Consider the following 13,844-nt stretch of genomic DNA (forward strand, 5'->3'; position numbering starts at 1 on the left):
AATGTATTTGTAAATTGAAAGGAATCGTTTAATTCAGATAAAAGAGAATATGCCACATGTTGGACAGGAGATTATAGGAAAATAAAAATCTTTAAAGTACCAGAAAACTTGGGGAAAAACAACCAAGAAAACAGAAAGGAAAAGGGAGGGGAGCAAGAGGGAAAAAATAAAAAGGAGTGGGATCCTTACGGGCTTTGCCCCCTCCGCTCCCACTCGCGCCCGCGCCGCTTGTCCCGGCCCCGCTCGCCGCCCGCTCCTGCCCCGCTCCCGTCCCAGGCGCGGGTTCGCTGCTCTCAGCGGCTGCTCCTGCCCCGGTTCCCGTCCCGGCTGTGAGCCCACCGCCCACAGCGGCCGCTCTGCCGGTCCCGCCCCGCCGCAGCGCTCCCGGTGCCGCCCCGCCGCCCGCAGCCGCTGTGCCCGGCCCCGTCCCGCTGCTCGCGGCTGCCCGGCCGGCCCCGGCCCCGGCCCGCCCGGCTGCTCCGCCCGCCGGGCTCCCGGCGCTCCCGCCCGGCCCATCCCGGGGCTCCTCCCGCGGCTGATTCCTCTGCCCCAGCCCCGGCGACTCTGCCCGTCCCGGCTGCGCTGGGCACCGCCGCTGCTGCTTTGCCTCTGCCGGGAGCACCGGCCCAGCCGCCCTTAACCACGGGCGGGCCGATCCCGCTCCCGGCTGGTGCCCCCGGCACTGCCCCTCCTGCGGCGGCTCCGGCAGCACACCCTGCCCGGGCTCCGCCTTCGGAGGACCAGGGCTGGGCGCTGGGCCCTGCCTTCAGCCCCTTCCTGCCCGGAGCTCCGCTCCCCGGGAACCGCAGCCCCAGCTCCGAGAAACTCTTTCTGTCTGGAGGACGCCCCTTACAGGAACACAGGGAGTTCAGTTAGGAGGCAACATTCTCCGGACTCTTCCTCACAGCACGGGAGAAAGGCTATAGAAAGAGACCGGGCTAAAGAAATGGATCTATTTCCACTAAGAGAGGTTCCGATGGGAGGGGTTGGAACTGGGTTTGTGAAAGCTCCCTTGACTTCTTCTGAGGTCAGGAATTTTAAAAAGGAAATCAAAGGGATTTTGGAGGATCCTATAGGCACTGGTAAACACTAGACCCATTTCTAGGTCCAAACATCTATACTTGGGAAGAAATGCCGTCTATAATAAAGATACTCTTTTCTCAGGAAGAAAGGGAAATGATCAGCATTGCAGGCATAAAAGCCTGGAATAAATAAAATCCACAGGGGCCTCCCAGAGAGAAGAAATGCCAACCGCACCTCCTGAGTGGGGTCAAAATTATGAGGAGGGGAGAAAACATATGAATGAGTATTGTAATTTAATAATCAAGGGAATAAAAGGGGCAGCACCTCGAGGGCAAAATGCTAAAAAGGCTTTTGAGGCACAACAAGGAAAGAAGAAACTCCAGCTGAATGGTTAGACAGACTTAGGAGAAATATAAAACAATATTCCAGAATACATCCTGAAACTGATGTGAGAAAAGCTTTGTTAAGGATTAACTTTGTTACTAATGCTTGGCCAGATATTAGAAAAAAATTAGACAAAATTGAAGATTGGCATGATAAGTCATCGGATGATTTATTAAAGGAAGCTTAGAAAATTTATGTTCGGAGAGATGAATAAAAATCTAAACTAAAAGCAAAACTTATGGCAGTCACCCTGCGAGAAAACAATTATAAGAAAAATCAAAACCACACAGGCACTACTCCTAGAGGTGGCGGTTGTAGAAACAGGGCAATAGGAAAGAATAAAATCCCAATACAATCAAAGTTTCAGGGACATTCCAGGAATGTCTGCTTTTACTGTAAGGGTGAAGGACATCAGAAAAGAGATTGTCCTAAGAGGGCAACAGATCTGGAAATTTCTAAAGAGATGGGCACCGAGGAAGAATGGGGATGTCAGAGGCTCTATTTTTAAGGGGACAAATACCATCTGGAGCCAGTGATAACTTTAAAAGTGGGTCCCCAAGAGGAAAAATTGGAATTTGTGGTAGACACAGGGGCAGAAAGAACCTGTCTGTTAGATATTCCAAAAGGTTATAGTGTAAGCAAAGATACTGTAAAAGTAACAGGAGCAAAAGGAGAGTTTCACAGTACCTGTTGTTAAAAATGTGGTAATAGAGGGAGAAACTAGATTTTGGCTGGGGGAAGTTTTATTGGTCCCAGGGGCAGGTAGCAATTTACTGGGACGAGATTTACAAGTGAAATTAAGAATAGGGGTTGTTCCAGAAGATGGGAAGATGACAGCTCGACTTTTAAAACTAGGCCAGGAGAATGAAAGAAGAATTAACAAGGAAGTTTGGGCTGGGGAGGGAAATAGAGGAGGATTAAATATTGACCCCATAAGGGTTACAAAGGAGAGAGAAAATTGTCCCATATGTGTATGGCAGTATCCTATATCTTTAGAAGGATGGGAATATTTAAAGCCAGTAATAGAAGGACTAATAAAGGATGAGACACTAAAACCTTGTATGTCTCCCCATAATACCCCAATACTCCCAGTAAAGAAGCCTGATGGCAGCTATAGAGTGGTACAAGACTTAAGGGAGGTTAACAAAAGAACTCAGACCTGCTATCCAGTGGTACCAAATCCTTATACTCTTTTAAGTAAAGTTCCTTGTTCTTTCCTTGACAAAAACCTTCATAACCTGTTCCCCACTTAAGGCTTTGTCATATCCTTGTTGTTCTACCAGGGAACAGGGAATGGCTGAAGAGGGTTAGCAGGAACACAGTTCCATGGTGGTAAATACTGTAGGACAGAAGGCCTCTGTTGCCAAGCTGCCTCTCCAAGTCTCCAGACACAGCCACGTCCTGGCAGAGCTGCCTCTGTTCCTGTCCTGGCCACGAGGGCTGAGTGGTGACTGGGTCACCTCTCTTCTCACTGGGCCTCGCTTTCTCGGAGCCCACTGATGTCTGATCACAGGAACGGGTGAGCACTTTAAACCTGCTGGTGCTAAACACCTGCACACCTTCTCCCTCAGCTCCTAAATCACCTCGGCCTTGCCATTGCACACTCTGCTGGAGATCCTCATATGTGGGAACTGGCCCAGCAGTGACCCACAGTCAGCTGGATTTTACCCCAAAAGAGCCGGGTGTCAGTTCCAGGGCCTGGGAATCATTTGTTGAATTCAGGGAGAGCCTGAGAGTTCCCCATAAGCTTTTGGTGTTATTGTGCTAAGTTGCCCAAGTTCTGCTCCCCTATTGCTTACTTGTTTCTCCTGTATGGTTATAGTTCTAGAATGTTCCACCCCCAAGTGTGTATATTGTTGCTTCCCCTTTGTTTCAGGTCTTTGGATCCTGCCCCTCGTATGGTGCAGGGCTTCTCCACGTTTGTTATTTTTCACCCTTAATTAAAGTTCTTTCTGGGCAGCTCCATCAAAGCAGCTCCTTTTCCTTTTCACCACCCTTGCCTGAAGTCAGGGAACCAGAGAGGTTTGTCACAGCCACCCTCACTGTGACACTTACAGAAAAGTGTTTTAAAATTCTTTTAGTATAAATATTGCATTATTCAGCCATCATTTAGGAGTCAGTTCCCCTTTCTTTTTGTTTTAAAAATAATATGCATGTCTCTTGGTATGAACATGAAGGGAACATCAAAACAGAAGAATATATGCAGTGAAACAGGACACTTACAGAATCAAGAATAAGTCAGATAATACATGTCATTAATGACACATGTGAAATTGGATGATTATCAATGTCTTAAATACTGCACCACCACCCAGAGCCTGCAGCAGCTGCCACACCTTGTGTCAGTCAGGTCCTGGATTCCCATTCCCAGGAAAGGTGTCCAAGCTTACTTTAAAAATAGATCCAGCTGTCACATTGTTATAGAGTCAAATTGCCAAGTCAGAGAGACTTGAATATAGTTTTGAGGCAGAAAACACCCGGGTTTGTTGGCAATTTTCTGGCCAGAGCCAAGACCCTCATTGGGAGGGTCTCCCTAACATATCCAAAACCAAGTCTCTCAACAGCAGCAGTGATGAGATGCCCCAAACACAGCACACTGCTGGGCTGCTTCTGTGGGAATTCCTGGGGCTGGATCTGATTCCCAAAGAGCAGAAGCAGCCTTGCCCTCAGCAGGTGACAGCCGTGTCCTGGAAGGATGTGTGTCACACCAGGGTCCGTAAAGTCCACAGGGCCTCAGCTCAGATGAGGCTTTCCACAAAGGCCAGAGATGTTATCCTGCAGCTCTGAAAGCCCAGGAGAATGATGAGACAGCACTGGGCCAAGGCATAGCAAACCTGCTGAAACGAGAGAAGGGACTAAAGACTGAGAAGGCAGAGCAGGGAAGGGCTGTGGACAGCCTGTTCAAAGAGAGGCATCTGCAGCTGGAGAACAGAATAGAGAGATCCCACAATGACGCGTGTCTTGTAGGTACTCACACAAAGATATGTCAAAGTTTTTGAAAAGCCAGTTATAAACAAGGTAATAATATCTTGTGAATATTGCCTGTACCAAAAGAAACAACAACAGTGTAGAATTTGTCAAACTGCCCAACAAACCGGGAGCTTCTCGACATTGGATGTAGTGTAATACCATATAGTAAATGTTATCAGCATTTCTGTTAATGAAATTAGATTGTTTTATGCTGCACAAAATAACAATAATAAAGAACACACTGCATTTACTGCTTTAATCTCTCCAAGAACAACACTCAGAGAAATCAGAGTTCACGGGAAACAAAAGATTCACTTTGAAAAAGCATTTCAACATTTTTAAGGCATTCTAAAGCACGGTGCGTGAGGCTTCAGTAACCAGAGGCAGTCAGAGACCTTACGGCAGATAATGGGGAGTTCGCCCCGCCGCAGCGGGGAAGGGACAGCAGCGGAGTGAGGTCGCCCGGGGGAGAACCGGAGCCGCCGTGCCGCGCCGGGAAAAGCGGAGCCAGGCGGGGGAGGGAAAAGCGGAGCCAGGCGGGGGTGGGAAAAGCGGAGCCAGGCGGGGGTGGGAAAAGCGGAGCCAGGCGGGGGAGGGAAAAGCGGAGCCAGGCGGGGGTGGGAAAAGCGGAGCCAGGCGGGGGAGGGAAAAGCGGAGCCAGGCGGGGGTGGGAAAAGCGGAGCCAGGCGGGGGTGGGAAAAGCGGAGCCAGGCGGGGGTGGGAAAAGCGGAGCCAGGCGGGGGTGGGAAAAGCGGAGCCAGGCGGGGGTGGGAAAAGCGGAGCCAGGCGGGGGTGGGAAAAGCCGGGCTTAGGCGAGGGCCGGCGCCGCGCGGGGAAAGCCGAGCTGGCCCCGCACGGGGCTCGGGATGCGGCGGGGCTGCCCCGACACCCGCAGAGGGTTTACATTGCGCTGAGCCGAGCGAAAGGGACTCGGGTTCAGATCCCCGAATCCCGGCTGGCAGCGACGCGCATTGAGAGAACGGTGAAGGAACCGATCCCGGAGAAGGCGGCGGGAGCGCCGGGGAGAGGGGACCGCGGGGGAGCGGGGAGCAGAACGGCCGAGCCGCGATGGGCAGCGCTCCCGGACTCTGATTGATCAAATCGGCTCAAATCGGCTCAAATCGGCTCAAATCGGCTCAAATCGGCGGCGGTAGCGGCCGCGCCCGCTGCGTGTGGCGGGGAGCGGAGCGGCGGCGGCCCCGGAGCGCGGCGAGGCGGCGGCGGAGCTCGGAGGCGGCTCCGGCCCCGGCGGGACCCGCGCTCGGTTCCGCCCCAGCTCGGGGCTCGCTGCGGGCGGAGGGGCCGCGCTGAGGGCCTGGGGGGTTCTGGCGAGAAGGGACCTGCTCCACTCTGGGCAGTGTCAGCTTCAGCTCTGAGCCCAGCCCAGGGCTGTCCTTCCTCAGCTGCACCCTGTGCCTTGCCCTGACTCTCAGGGTCACCTCAGTGCCTGTCCATCCCCAGGGCCAGCGCTGGGCTGGGTGTTCAGGGGAAAAGTCTCTGCAGTGCATCCTGCCAGCGGTGCTGCCTGCAGTGAGTGCATTGCCCTCCTTACACAACAAGCTCAACTGCGAAATCCAAATGGCCCTGTGCTCCTGGAAATCATCACGAACTGGCCTGAAGGTGGCACTTTTGGACTGTTCTTGGAAGAGGAACAGGTGATACATGCTGAGGAGGAATCCCACTTTTGGCAGCAGGCACCTGACAGGGAAGCAGGGTCTGTGCGCTGCTGGCTCTGTGTCTCTCTCTCGGCTTTGGAAGAGGACGGGACGGGTCGGAGCCGCTGCCTCGGGGAAGGGAATTCGCTGCCACGGCCACAGCCCAGCGCAGAGGCGCTTGCTGTGCTGTGGGGGGAGGCTGTGCTTGTGCGAGCAGCCCCCGAGCGGGGCCCTCATTCCCCCGGTGCCCGCGGGCCCTGTCCCCCCTGCTCGGTGCCGCTCCTGAGCTCGCCTCTCCCTGCCCTGCTCAGACCCGGCTGCCGCTGCTCCGAGCTTTCGCTGCTCTGTGCCTGAGGAATGGGTTTGTAAGCAAGTTTTACAATTTGATAGAACGTTCACACAGGCAAATATTGAGATAAGATTTGTTGACTTAGGAAAGCTATGGAATTGAGATGATATTGTTGAGAAAGAGATTCAATTAGAAATAAGTTTGAAAATATAGCTTTATAAATGGGTAGATATTTTAGAGCACTAGAACTCTGAAATAAGTATTGTAATAGGACTATATGAGGTAACAGTATAGGTGCTTGGTGTTAAAGTAACATTCGTATTGTGTGGTAAAAGCTAATATCTTGAAAAACATTTATATGGTACTGTAATTAGGAAATTACTTAGCTTTTAATAGAATAATGTTGAGTTCTATATTTTGTATGTTTCACTCTATTGGGACTGATAATAAAATCAAATATTCTAAAACACTGCTCAGTTAACTCTGTTTTGTTAGAAACTAAAATAACCAATACAACTGTGTTTGTGTTATAAAAACCCCAATAACTCAAGTATCTTTCAAGCAGTTAAGAAACTCAAAATACTTTCTGTTCAGTGCTACTACAAAGAAGCAGGATCCCAAAGAATTCGTTCTACAAAAAAAACCCAGTCAAGTCTTCTACCTATGTCACTAGCTCGACTCAAACACAAACCAATATTATCTCCTATTACACAACATCAGGGAAGCTTTAAAAAACACAATCAAGCACAAAATATCCCAGCATCACAAAGACGTTTATAAAAGCCTTAAAGCTCTAATCAAATGTAATTCTTATATTTCGAAGCAAAACCTAAAAAATGTAGAGTCTTAAGTCCAAAACCAATTTCCAACTATAAATAATATTTCTCTGTTCACCATCTCTGAAGCTTACTTAAACTCAAAACCTACAATGCTTGTAGCGCAAACAGGAAGCACAGAACCACTAATGTATTGCCTGTGTACAAATAAGCTAATTCCCTTATTTAAGCAACCAGCAAAGCTTCCTGCTTCCTCAGCCCCACCTGCAGAAGCCTGGCGTCCCGAAGCGCGTCTCCGCAGCCTCCGTCCCCTTCAGCCCTGCCCGGGCCCGAAGCCCCGCGCGGAGCCGCGGCAGCCCCGCCGCTCTCCCGGCTGCAGCCGCCGCTGCCATCCCCGCCCGCCCGGCGATCTTCCAGCCCGCCTCGCAAGGAGCGAGGGCAGCTCTGCGGCACGACGGAGGGAGGCTGCTCTGCCAACGCGGCCGAAGGACAGGCTCAGGCTGCGGGAAAAGGGAGGGACGTGAGGAGAAACCCGGCAGCTGCGAACTCGTCGTGCCCGGGGCGCGGCCGCTCTCAGCCCAGCCCCCTCCGCCGCTTGCGGGACCGGGACTCGGGCCCCGGGCCAGGAAATGCTTTTCCCAAGTCGGGATTTCCCTCCCAACAGCTCAAGTCTCGCCTCTTCAGCAGCAGACCACGCAGTGCCCCCAGTGATTTGCCGCTGGGAGCACTGGAAGAGATCCTGGAACACTGGGAGGGAACATGGAGAGAGGCACCAGGCATGAAGCTGCAATAGGTCGGTAGCGACGGGCTGGCGCTGCCGGGCCGGACTCAGCCCATCCCTCGGCGCTGCAAACGCCGCCAGCACCGAGCGATGCCGCCGCACGCCCGGCACTGCCGGTGCCGCGCCCGCCGCACCCAGCGGGGCTGGAAGCTCCATGGAGCAGCTCAGCGCCTGCTCCGCGCTCGGCCCTCCGAGCCCGGCCCGGAGCTGGGCTGGGGACACATCCCCATGGTGGGGCAGAGCCGCTGCTCGGGGCCCGGGGGATCCTTTATCCCCCTCGGGCAGCTGCGAGAGGCCGAGGGCAGAGTCCTGCTTCCGAGGCTGGAACCCCTGCTGCTCCACCTCTCGTGCTCTTGCGATGATTTGTTCGATACTAAATTCCAATAATTCCCCCAGCCGTGTCTCCTATTCCGGTGACCGGTGAGTGATCTCTCCCCGGCCTTTTCCCGACCCTCGAGCCTTCCCTGCTGTGTTCTGTGCCTGCCCGGGGCAGGAGGAGAGGCACAGAGCGGCTTTGCTGGCCCGGGCACCTGGCCAGGCGCAGCCCGGCCCGGGAATCCCTGCCAGAATTCACTCTTGAGAGCCCCAGAAGCATCTTCCCCGGGGCTGCGGTTCTTCACCAGATTCAATGGCGTGGGGCCTTATTTGGTAGGGCGGGTTTAACGGGACATCAGGGACGTGACCGCACCTCCCCGCTCGCTCCGCCCTCCCCTTGCTGGAACGGGCTGCTTTCTTCGCGAAAAGTTCAAGGTGATGAAACCTCTCAAACCCGGCCGGACCACGCGATCGGATGTGCCCCAGCTCGGGGCTCGCTGCGGGCGGAGGGGCCGCGCTGAGGGCCAGGGGGGTTCTGGCGAGTTCCTTGTGCCGGGTTCCGCCGGGTCCCCCTGCGCTGGGATCGCGGAGGGAGCGGCTGCCCGCGCTCTCCTCCTTGCCCGGATCGCTGGGGACGAGCCGGGGCCGCAGCAGCGACCAGAGCCGGCACCGCCCTGCTGAGCCTCGGTGTCCCGCGGGGCCGGCACCGGCAGTGACCTCGCATCGTGTCCCCTTCAGGGTGCCACCACCGCGGGTGTAAAGCTGTTCCCGAGGCGATCTCCGAGAGGCTTTGTCAGCACTCCTGATGGATTGGGAGAAAGGTGCTGTTTGTTCCTGGCAGAGAGATGAGGGCTGTGTGCTGGAGAAGGGTGAATTCTGCTCCACTCATGGAGTTGTGAAGAAGCTCCAGCATCTCCAGGAGGGACCAGCAGCCAGGGTTCCACACCTGCCTGGGGCACAAGAAGCCACTTGGCATGAGCAGGGAGGTGCCATTTGTGAGTGTGAAGATGTGGAGAATGGATTCTGCAGCAGTGGTGGGAGTGTGAGGGAGCCCCTGGGTCCACAGGGCACATCAGCAACCAACAATGAACAAAAAAGGATCCCCAGAAGATTCCTGGGTGAGTGCAGGGCCACCCTGTGGCCTCTACGGAGAGGACAGTGTCACCTCCCACGCCCAGCGCTGGCAGGTGTGTGGCTGTTTCCCGATGTCTGGAAGAGGCCTCGAGTTGTGGTGGGCCCCGTCAGTGGCTGGAACCAAGAGCCCCAGCTGCCCCCAAGGCTGTGCAGTTCTCCTGCTGCAGCCTGTCCCCACAGCTGTGTCCCTGGCTGTCCCCACAGCTGTGTCCCTGCCTGTGCCCAGGCTCTTGGCTCTCTGGCTGCCAGCTGAGTGAGGGGCACAGTGGCTGAGGGGTCCCTGCTGTGCTCCCTGGGCACGGGGTGAGCAGATTGCAGGGCCGGGTCTGGTTCTGGCAGCCAGCAGCTCTTTCCTGCTCCAGGTGAATGGTTCAGCTCCCGTCCCGTGCTGCCGGCGGTGCTGATTCTGCTGCTCCTGGTGCTGGTGCTGGCTTTGGGGGTGGCCTTGGCTGTGCAGTCAGGTAAGGGAGGGGCAGCAGGCTGGGCCCAGCCCCTCGGGGCAGAGCGGGGACCCTGTTCCCTGCAGAGGGGAATCCTCAGACCTTCTCCTCTTCCCCCTCCAGCACCACAGGTTCCAGTCACACCTGAGATTCTGCAGTGCTGTCCCCATGGCTGGGTTGGATACAATGGGGTCTGCTACTACTTGTCAAGGGATTCCAGGAGCTGGGATCAGGCTCAGGAACGGTGCTCGGAGCTCGGGGCCTCCCTGGCCATTCTCCAGGATGAGGCCATGGTGAGTGAGGGGCTGCGGGCGGTGTGGGGTGTCTGAGGGGAGCCTGGGGGTGCTCCTGGGCCGGGCTGGGTGCTCGTGGGGCTGGGGGTGCAGCCCTGTGCCAGGGCCTTGCAGGGAAGGAGCCCCGGCGTGCGGGGGCAGCCCCGGGCACGGGTCCCCCCGAGGGGCCGGGGCAGCTCCCACTCCTCTCTCCTGGGCAGGATTTGCTCTTCCGCCTCCGCGGGAACGTCGATTACTGGATCGGGCTGCGCAGACGAGGCGAGCGCCTGCACTGGGGGGACAGCAGCAGCTACAGCTCCAGGTGAGTGCCGGGGAGCCGGGCAGGGCCTGGGGGCACAGGGGCACAAGGTGTTCCCCTGGGAACCAGCGCTGTCTCTGCTCCTCCCTGCAGGGTTCCTGTCCTTGGCAATTCCCTGTGTGTGTGCCTGGCTGACTATAAATTCCGCAGTGAGATGTGCTCAAATGAGTGGCCGTATGTCTGCAGCAAGGCCCAAGCTGCCCTGTGACAGGGGCTGCAGAAAGGACCTTGTCCACGCTGGGCAGTGCCAGCTTCAGCTCTGAGCCCAGCACAGGGCTGTCCTTCCTCAGCTGCACCCTGTGCCTTGCACGGACTCTCAGGGTCACCTCAGTGCCTGTTCATCCTCAGGGCCAGCGCTGGGCTGGGTGTTCAGGGGAAAAGTCTCTGCGGTGCATCCTGTCAGCGGTGCTGCCTGGAGTGACTGGATTGCCCTCATTATATGTGAGGAACACAGCTCTCTATTCACCCTTCTTATAAAAGTTTTTATACATACCTTTCATATAGACATAGAAATTATTTTATAAATATTTTAAAAGTTTATATATTATGACTTTACATTAACATGTTCTTTTGTTTGGTTTTAACCTTTGACTTGTCTTCATGCTATCCTGTCTAATTAAATGAATATATTTTATGTTTTCTTGTGGTTCTGTCTTCTTGTATTTTCACTCCCTGATAATGAGGGTCAATAATTCTTCGTTTTGTTCAGCACTCTTGTTTCTGATTCCATTATCGTGTCTTTCAGATAAGAAAGTCCCCAAATATGGGAAATCAATTCTTTTGCATCATTTTCTGAGTTAGTTACATGAAACAATAATTTCAGCATTTCACAGTCTCTATTATTCTCTGCTCTAAGACGGTATCTATTACAGCCCTACTTACAGAAGCTATATGTTGCAAACATACAGTGACAGGTTATACTATATCAAAAGCAGTAATTACAATGTGTAGTATATCAGGATTCTTGTGGTCAATAATAACTTGAAAAGCCAAAGTTAGTACATAAATGTGAAAGCCCTAATTATAACATTATAGAACAACCTTGACTGGGGAAAGCAAATTTCCCTGGAAATCATCACAAATTGGCCTGAAGTTGAGACTTTAGGATGGTCCTTGGAAGATGTGAGAAAGTGTGAGAACCCTGGGTTTGGTTTGGGGTCTCGTGTGGTGGTAAAGCTTCTCCTCCAACCCGTGTTCCCAAAGAAAAACTCCGCAGCCTCTTCTTGTTCGGTCTCAAGACGATTTATTGCTAGTTATCTAACAGATTAGGTTCTCGGGCTGTGGCCCTTTGGTCAGCGGCCCAGGCAGAGAATCACACACTCCTGACACCCTGACTGTCCGGTGTCTTCTTCTTCTCTCCCCCCCACCCAGGGCTGCTGCTATCTTTTATAAGATATATTACATATAACATGTTTACAATTATTCCCCAATACCTATTACCTATGTTACCAAGTGTTTTTCTATTCTAAACCAATCTGTGAGTGCCAACATCACCAAGAACATGGAGGTAAGGAAGAAGAAAGAAGAAGGATGGGTTGAGCCCACTTTCCTCCATCTTAGAACTTCTGACCCCCCATGTACAAAGTAAAAACCCCCCTGTACATGCACTAAAACCCCCCTGTACACTACTAAAAAATTTTCCCCTCTACTTTGTGACTACATTTACTATACTATCTAGCATTTTGTGACTGCTTGTTCCACCTTCAAAGTTGGTAATTCATTCCATGGTTCAAACTCGAAATCACAGCTAAATCCAGCTGCCTGCCGGGGTCCAGACTGCGTCTTACCACGGCCTGGAACCTCTAAAAATGTCTGAGAGACATTTTGAGTTCCCACATCTCCCCTCCCTGTTTGAACCAAAAACACCTGCTTTGCCACTTTGTTCAAGGCCCTTCGAATACACATGAAAATGCATGGCATGACAAGCAGAAGAACTACAAGCCCTATAAGAATGTAACGTATTACTTTCAAAATTTCTTTCCACACTGGTGAGAGATCAAAAAGATTAAAGAAATCATCCCACCAGGACCCTGTTACTTTTTTCAACTTGGTGATATTACTTTCTATTTGTTTTATATTTTCATGAATAGATTTTGAATGACCAGACAAATTCATGCAGCACATCCCCTCAAATTCTTTACATCCGTGCCCATGTGACAGCAGCAAATAATCAATTGCTGCCCTGTTTTGAAGCACTGTTTGTCTTGCACTGCTGATATCTGTTAACATGTCACTCAGTGCAGACGAAATGGCACGACTGTGTTTACTCAACCAGCAAGCTATGTGATCCAATTGTGTCAAGGCCACCCCTGATGCTGTTTGGGGCGAGAAAATTGCAACTGCAATTCTCCGAGCCTTGTCCCAGGTATAAACATCATCATCACAATTTGGACTATATTGATCAAGGGATCTTTTTTTCCTGCGTGTCTGTTCCTTTAAAGTTTTCAAATCAGGTGTTATCAATGAGAGCTCCCCAATGCTGCATGGACCGCCTTTGATTTTTGCAGGGATAGCAGGCCAAACTCTGTCCCCGCAAATCAAAAACACTCCCTTCGGTAAAGTGGCTGGGTGCTGAAGGGATGCTTTGCTTGTCACCTTGGTGTAATTGCACCAAGATGATGCATTTTTATAAAAAGATTGATTTGGAGTGACATCTATTGTATGATTATCTGTCTTTGCCACTCCCACTGGATTAAATTTGATACAGTATTTCATTTTGTTGACCCAAAAATGTCTAACTCTGGGGGTTCCAGGTGAGCCACAGGAAGGTATTGTGTCCAAACATGCCACCCTTCCATAGGATCCGAAAAGGTTTTCAAAACCTTTGGAGGGATATTTTTTGGAATTGGCCACTCCTTCACTGGCACACCTACCAAACATGTTGAAAATGGTTTCCCTGGCTTTGAATGAGTCAGACAAATACTGTCCAGAGCCGCTGCCTTTGCCAAAGTTTCCCACACATTTTCCCTTGGTTGTTTCATGGGAAAGTCTGTCTCATTGTCCAAAGCAACAGACAAGAGAATGAGACACATGAACACTACCTGTCTAAACTCCATGTCCATGTCCCCAACCTCTGTGAAAAACCCTGCAATACAGCAACACTCAAATAACACTTAATTTCCCCAAAAAAAACCCCAAGTCTCTGAATAATCAATCGTTGTCCGACGAGACGTCTGCAGCGTCCTTGTCTGCCTCCGTCTGCGTGCTCTCTTCTTTGCTCCTCGGGTCCACGTCCACCTGTGTCTGCACCCGAAAAGGTTTCACGTGCCTCGCCGACACCCACTTCGGTCCTCGCTCTGTGGAAACACAAGCAAAACCCTTGCCCCAAGTTATTAATGTAAATGGACCTTCAATTTGTCCTGATTCCGGATTTCTGATCAAAACCAAAGGCTTTTCCCTTAACTTTGCTTGTGCACTGTTTGTAAAATGCCTAACAATTGGCGGTGTGGGCTCTGAGAAAGAACCATTTAAAAAATTAAACACATA

The 13,844-nt window shown here is 52.3% G+C and overlaps 1 protein-coding gene across 1 annotated transcript; it reads left to right on the top strand.

Annotated features, from left to right (window-relative positions):
- The first annotated feature begins 8,595 nt into the window (after nucleotides 1-8,595).
- On the top strand, nucleotides 8,596-10,992 carry LOC144246642 (C-type lectin domain family 2 member D6-like). Its single transcript, XM_085583929.1, has 5 exons — nucleotides 8,596-9,311; nucleotides 9,690-9,788; nucleotides 9,891-10,060; nucleotides 10,261-10,361; nucleotides 10,452-10,992. Exons 1-5 carry the CDS (start codon nucleotides 8,999-9,001, stop codon nucleotides 10,564-10,566), a joined length of 798 nt encoding a protein of 265 aa, XP_085440055.1. The 5' UTR covers nucleotides 8,596-8,998; the 3' UTR covers nucleotides 10,567-10,992.
- The last annotated feature ends 2,852 nt before the right edge of the window (nucleotides 10,993-13,844 follow it).

Source organism: Lonchura striata, chromosome 6 (assembly GCF_050655825.1).
Source record: "Lonchura striata isolate lonStrDom1 chromosome 6, ASM5065582v1, whole genome shotgun sequence".
In the NCBI taxonomy this organism is placed as follows: Eukaryota; Metazoa; Chordata; class Aves; order Passeriformes; family Estrildidae; genus Lonchura; species Lonchura striata.

Coding starts and splice junctions, on each gene's coding strand:
- LOC144246642 (XM_085583929.1), top strand. CDS start 8,999: ATGGATTGGGAGAAAGGTGCTGTTTGTTCCTGGCAGAGAGATGAGGGC. Junction 9,312..9,689: donor GATCCCCAGAAGATTCCTGG/GTGAGTGCAGGG, acceptor TTCCTGCTCCAG/GTGAATGGTTCAGCTCCCGT. Junction 10,362..10,451: donor AGCAGCAGCTACAGCTCCAG/GTGAGTGCCGGG, acceptor TCCTCCCTGCAG/GGTTCCTGTCCTTGGCAATT.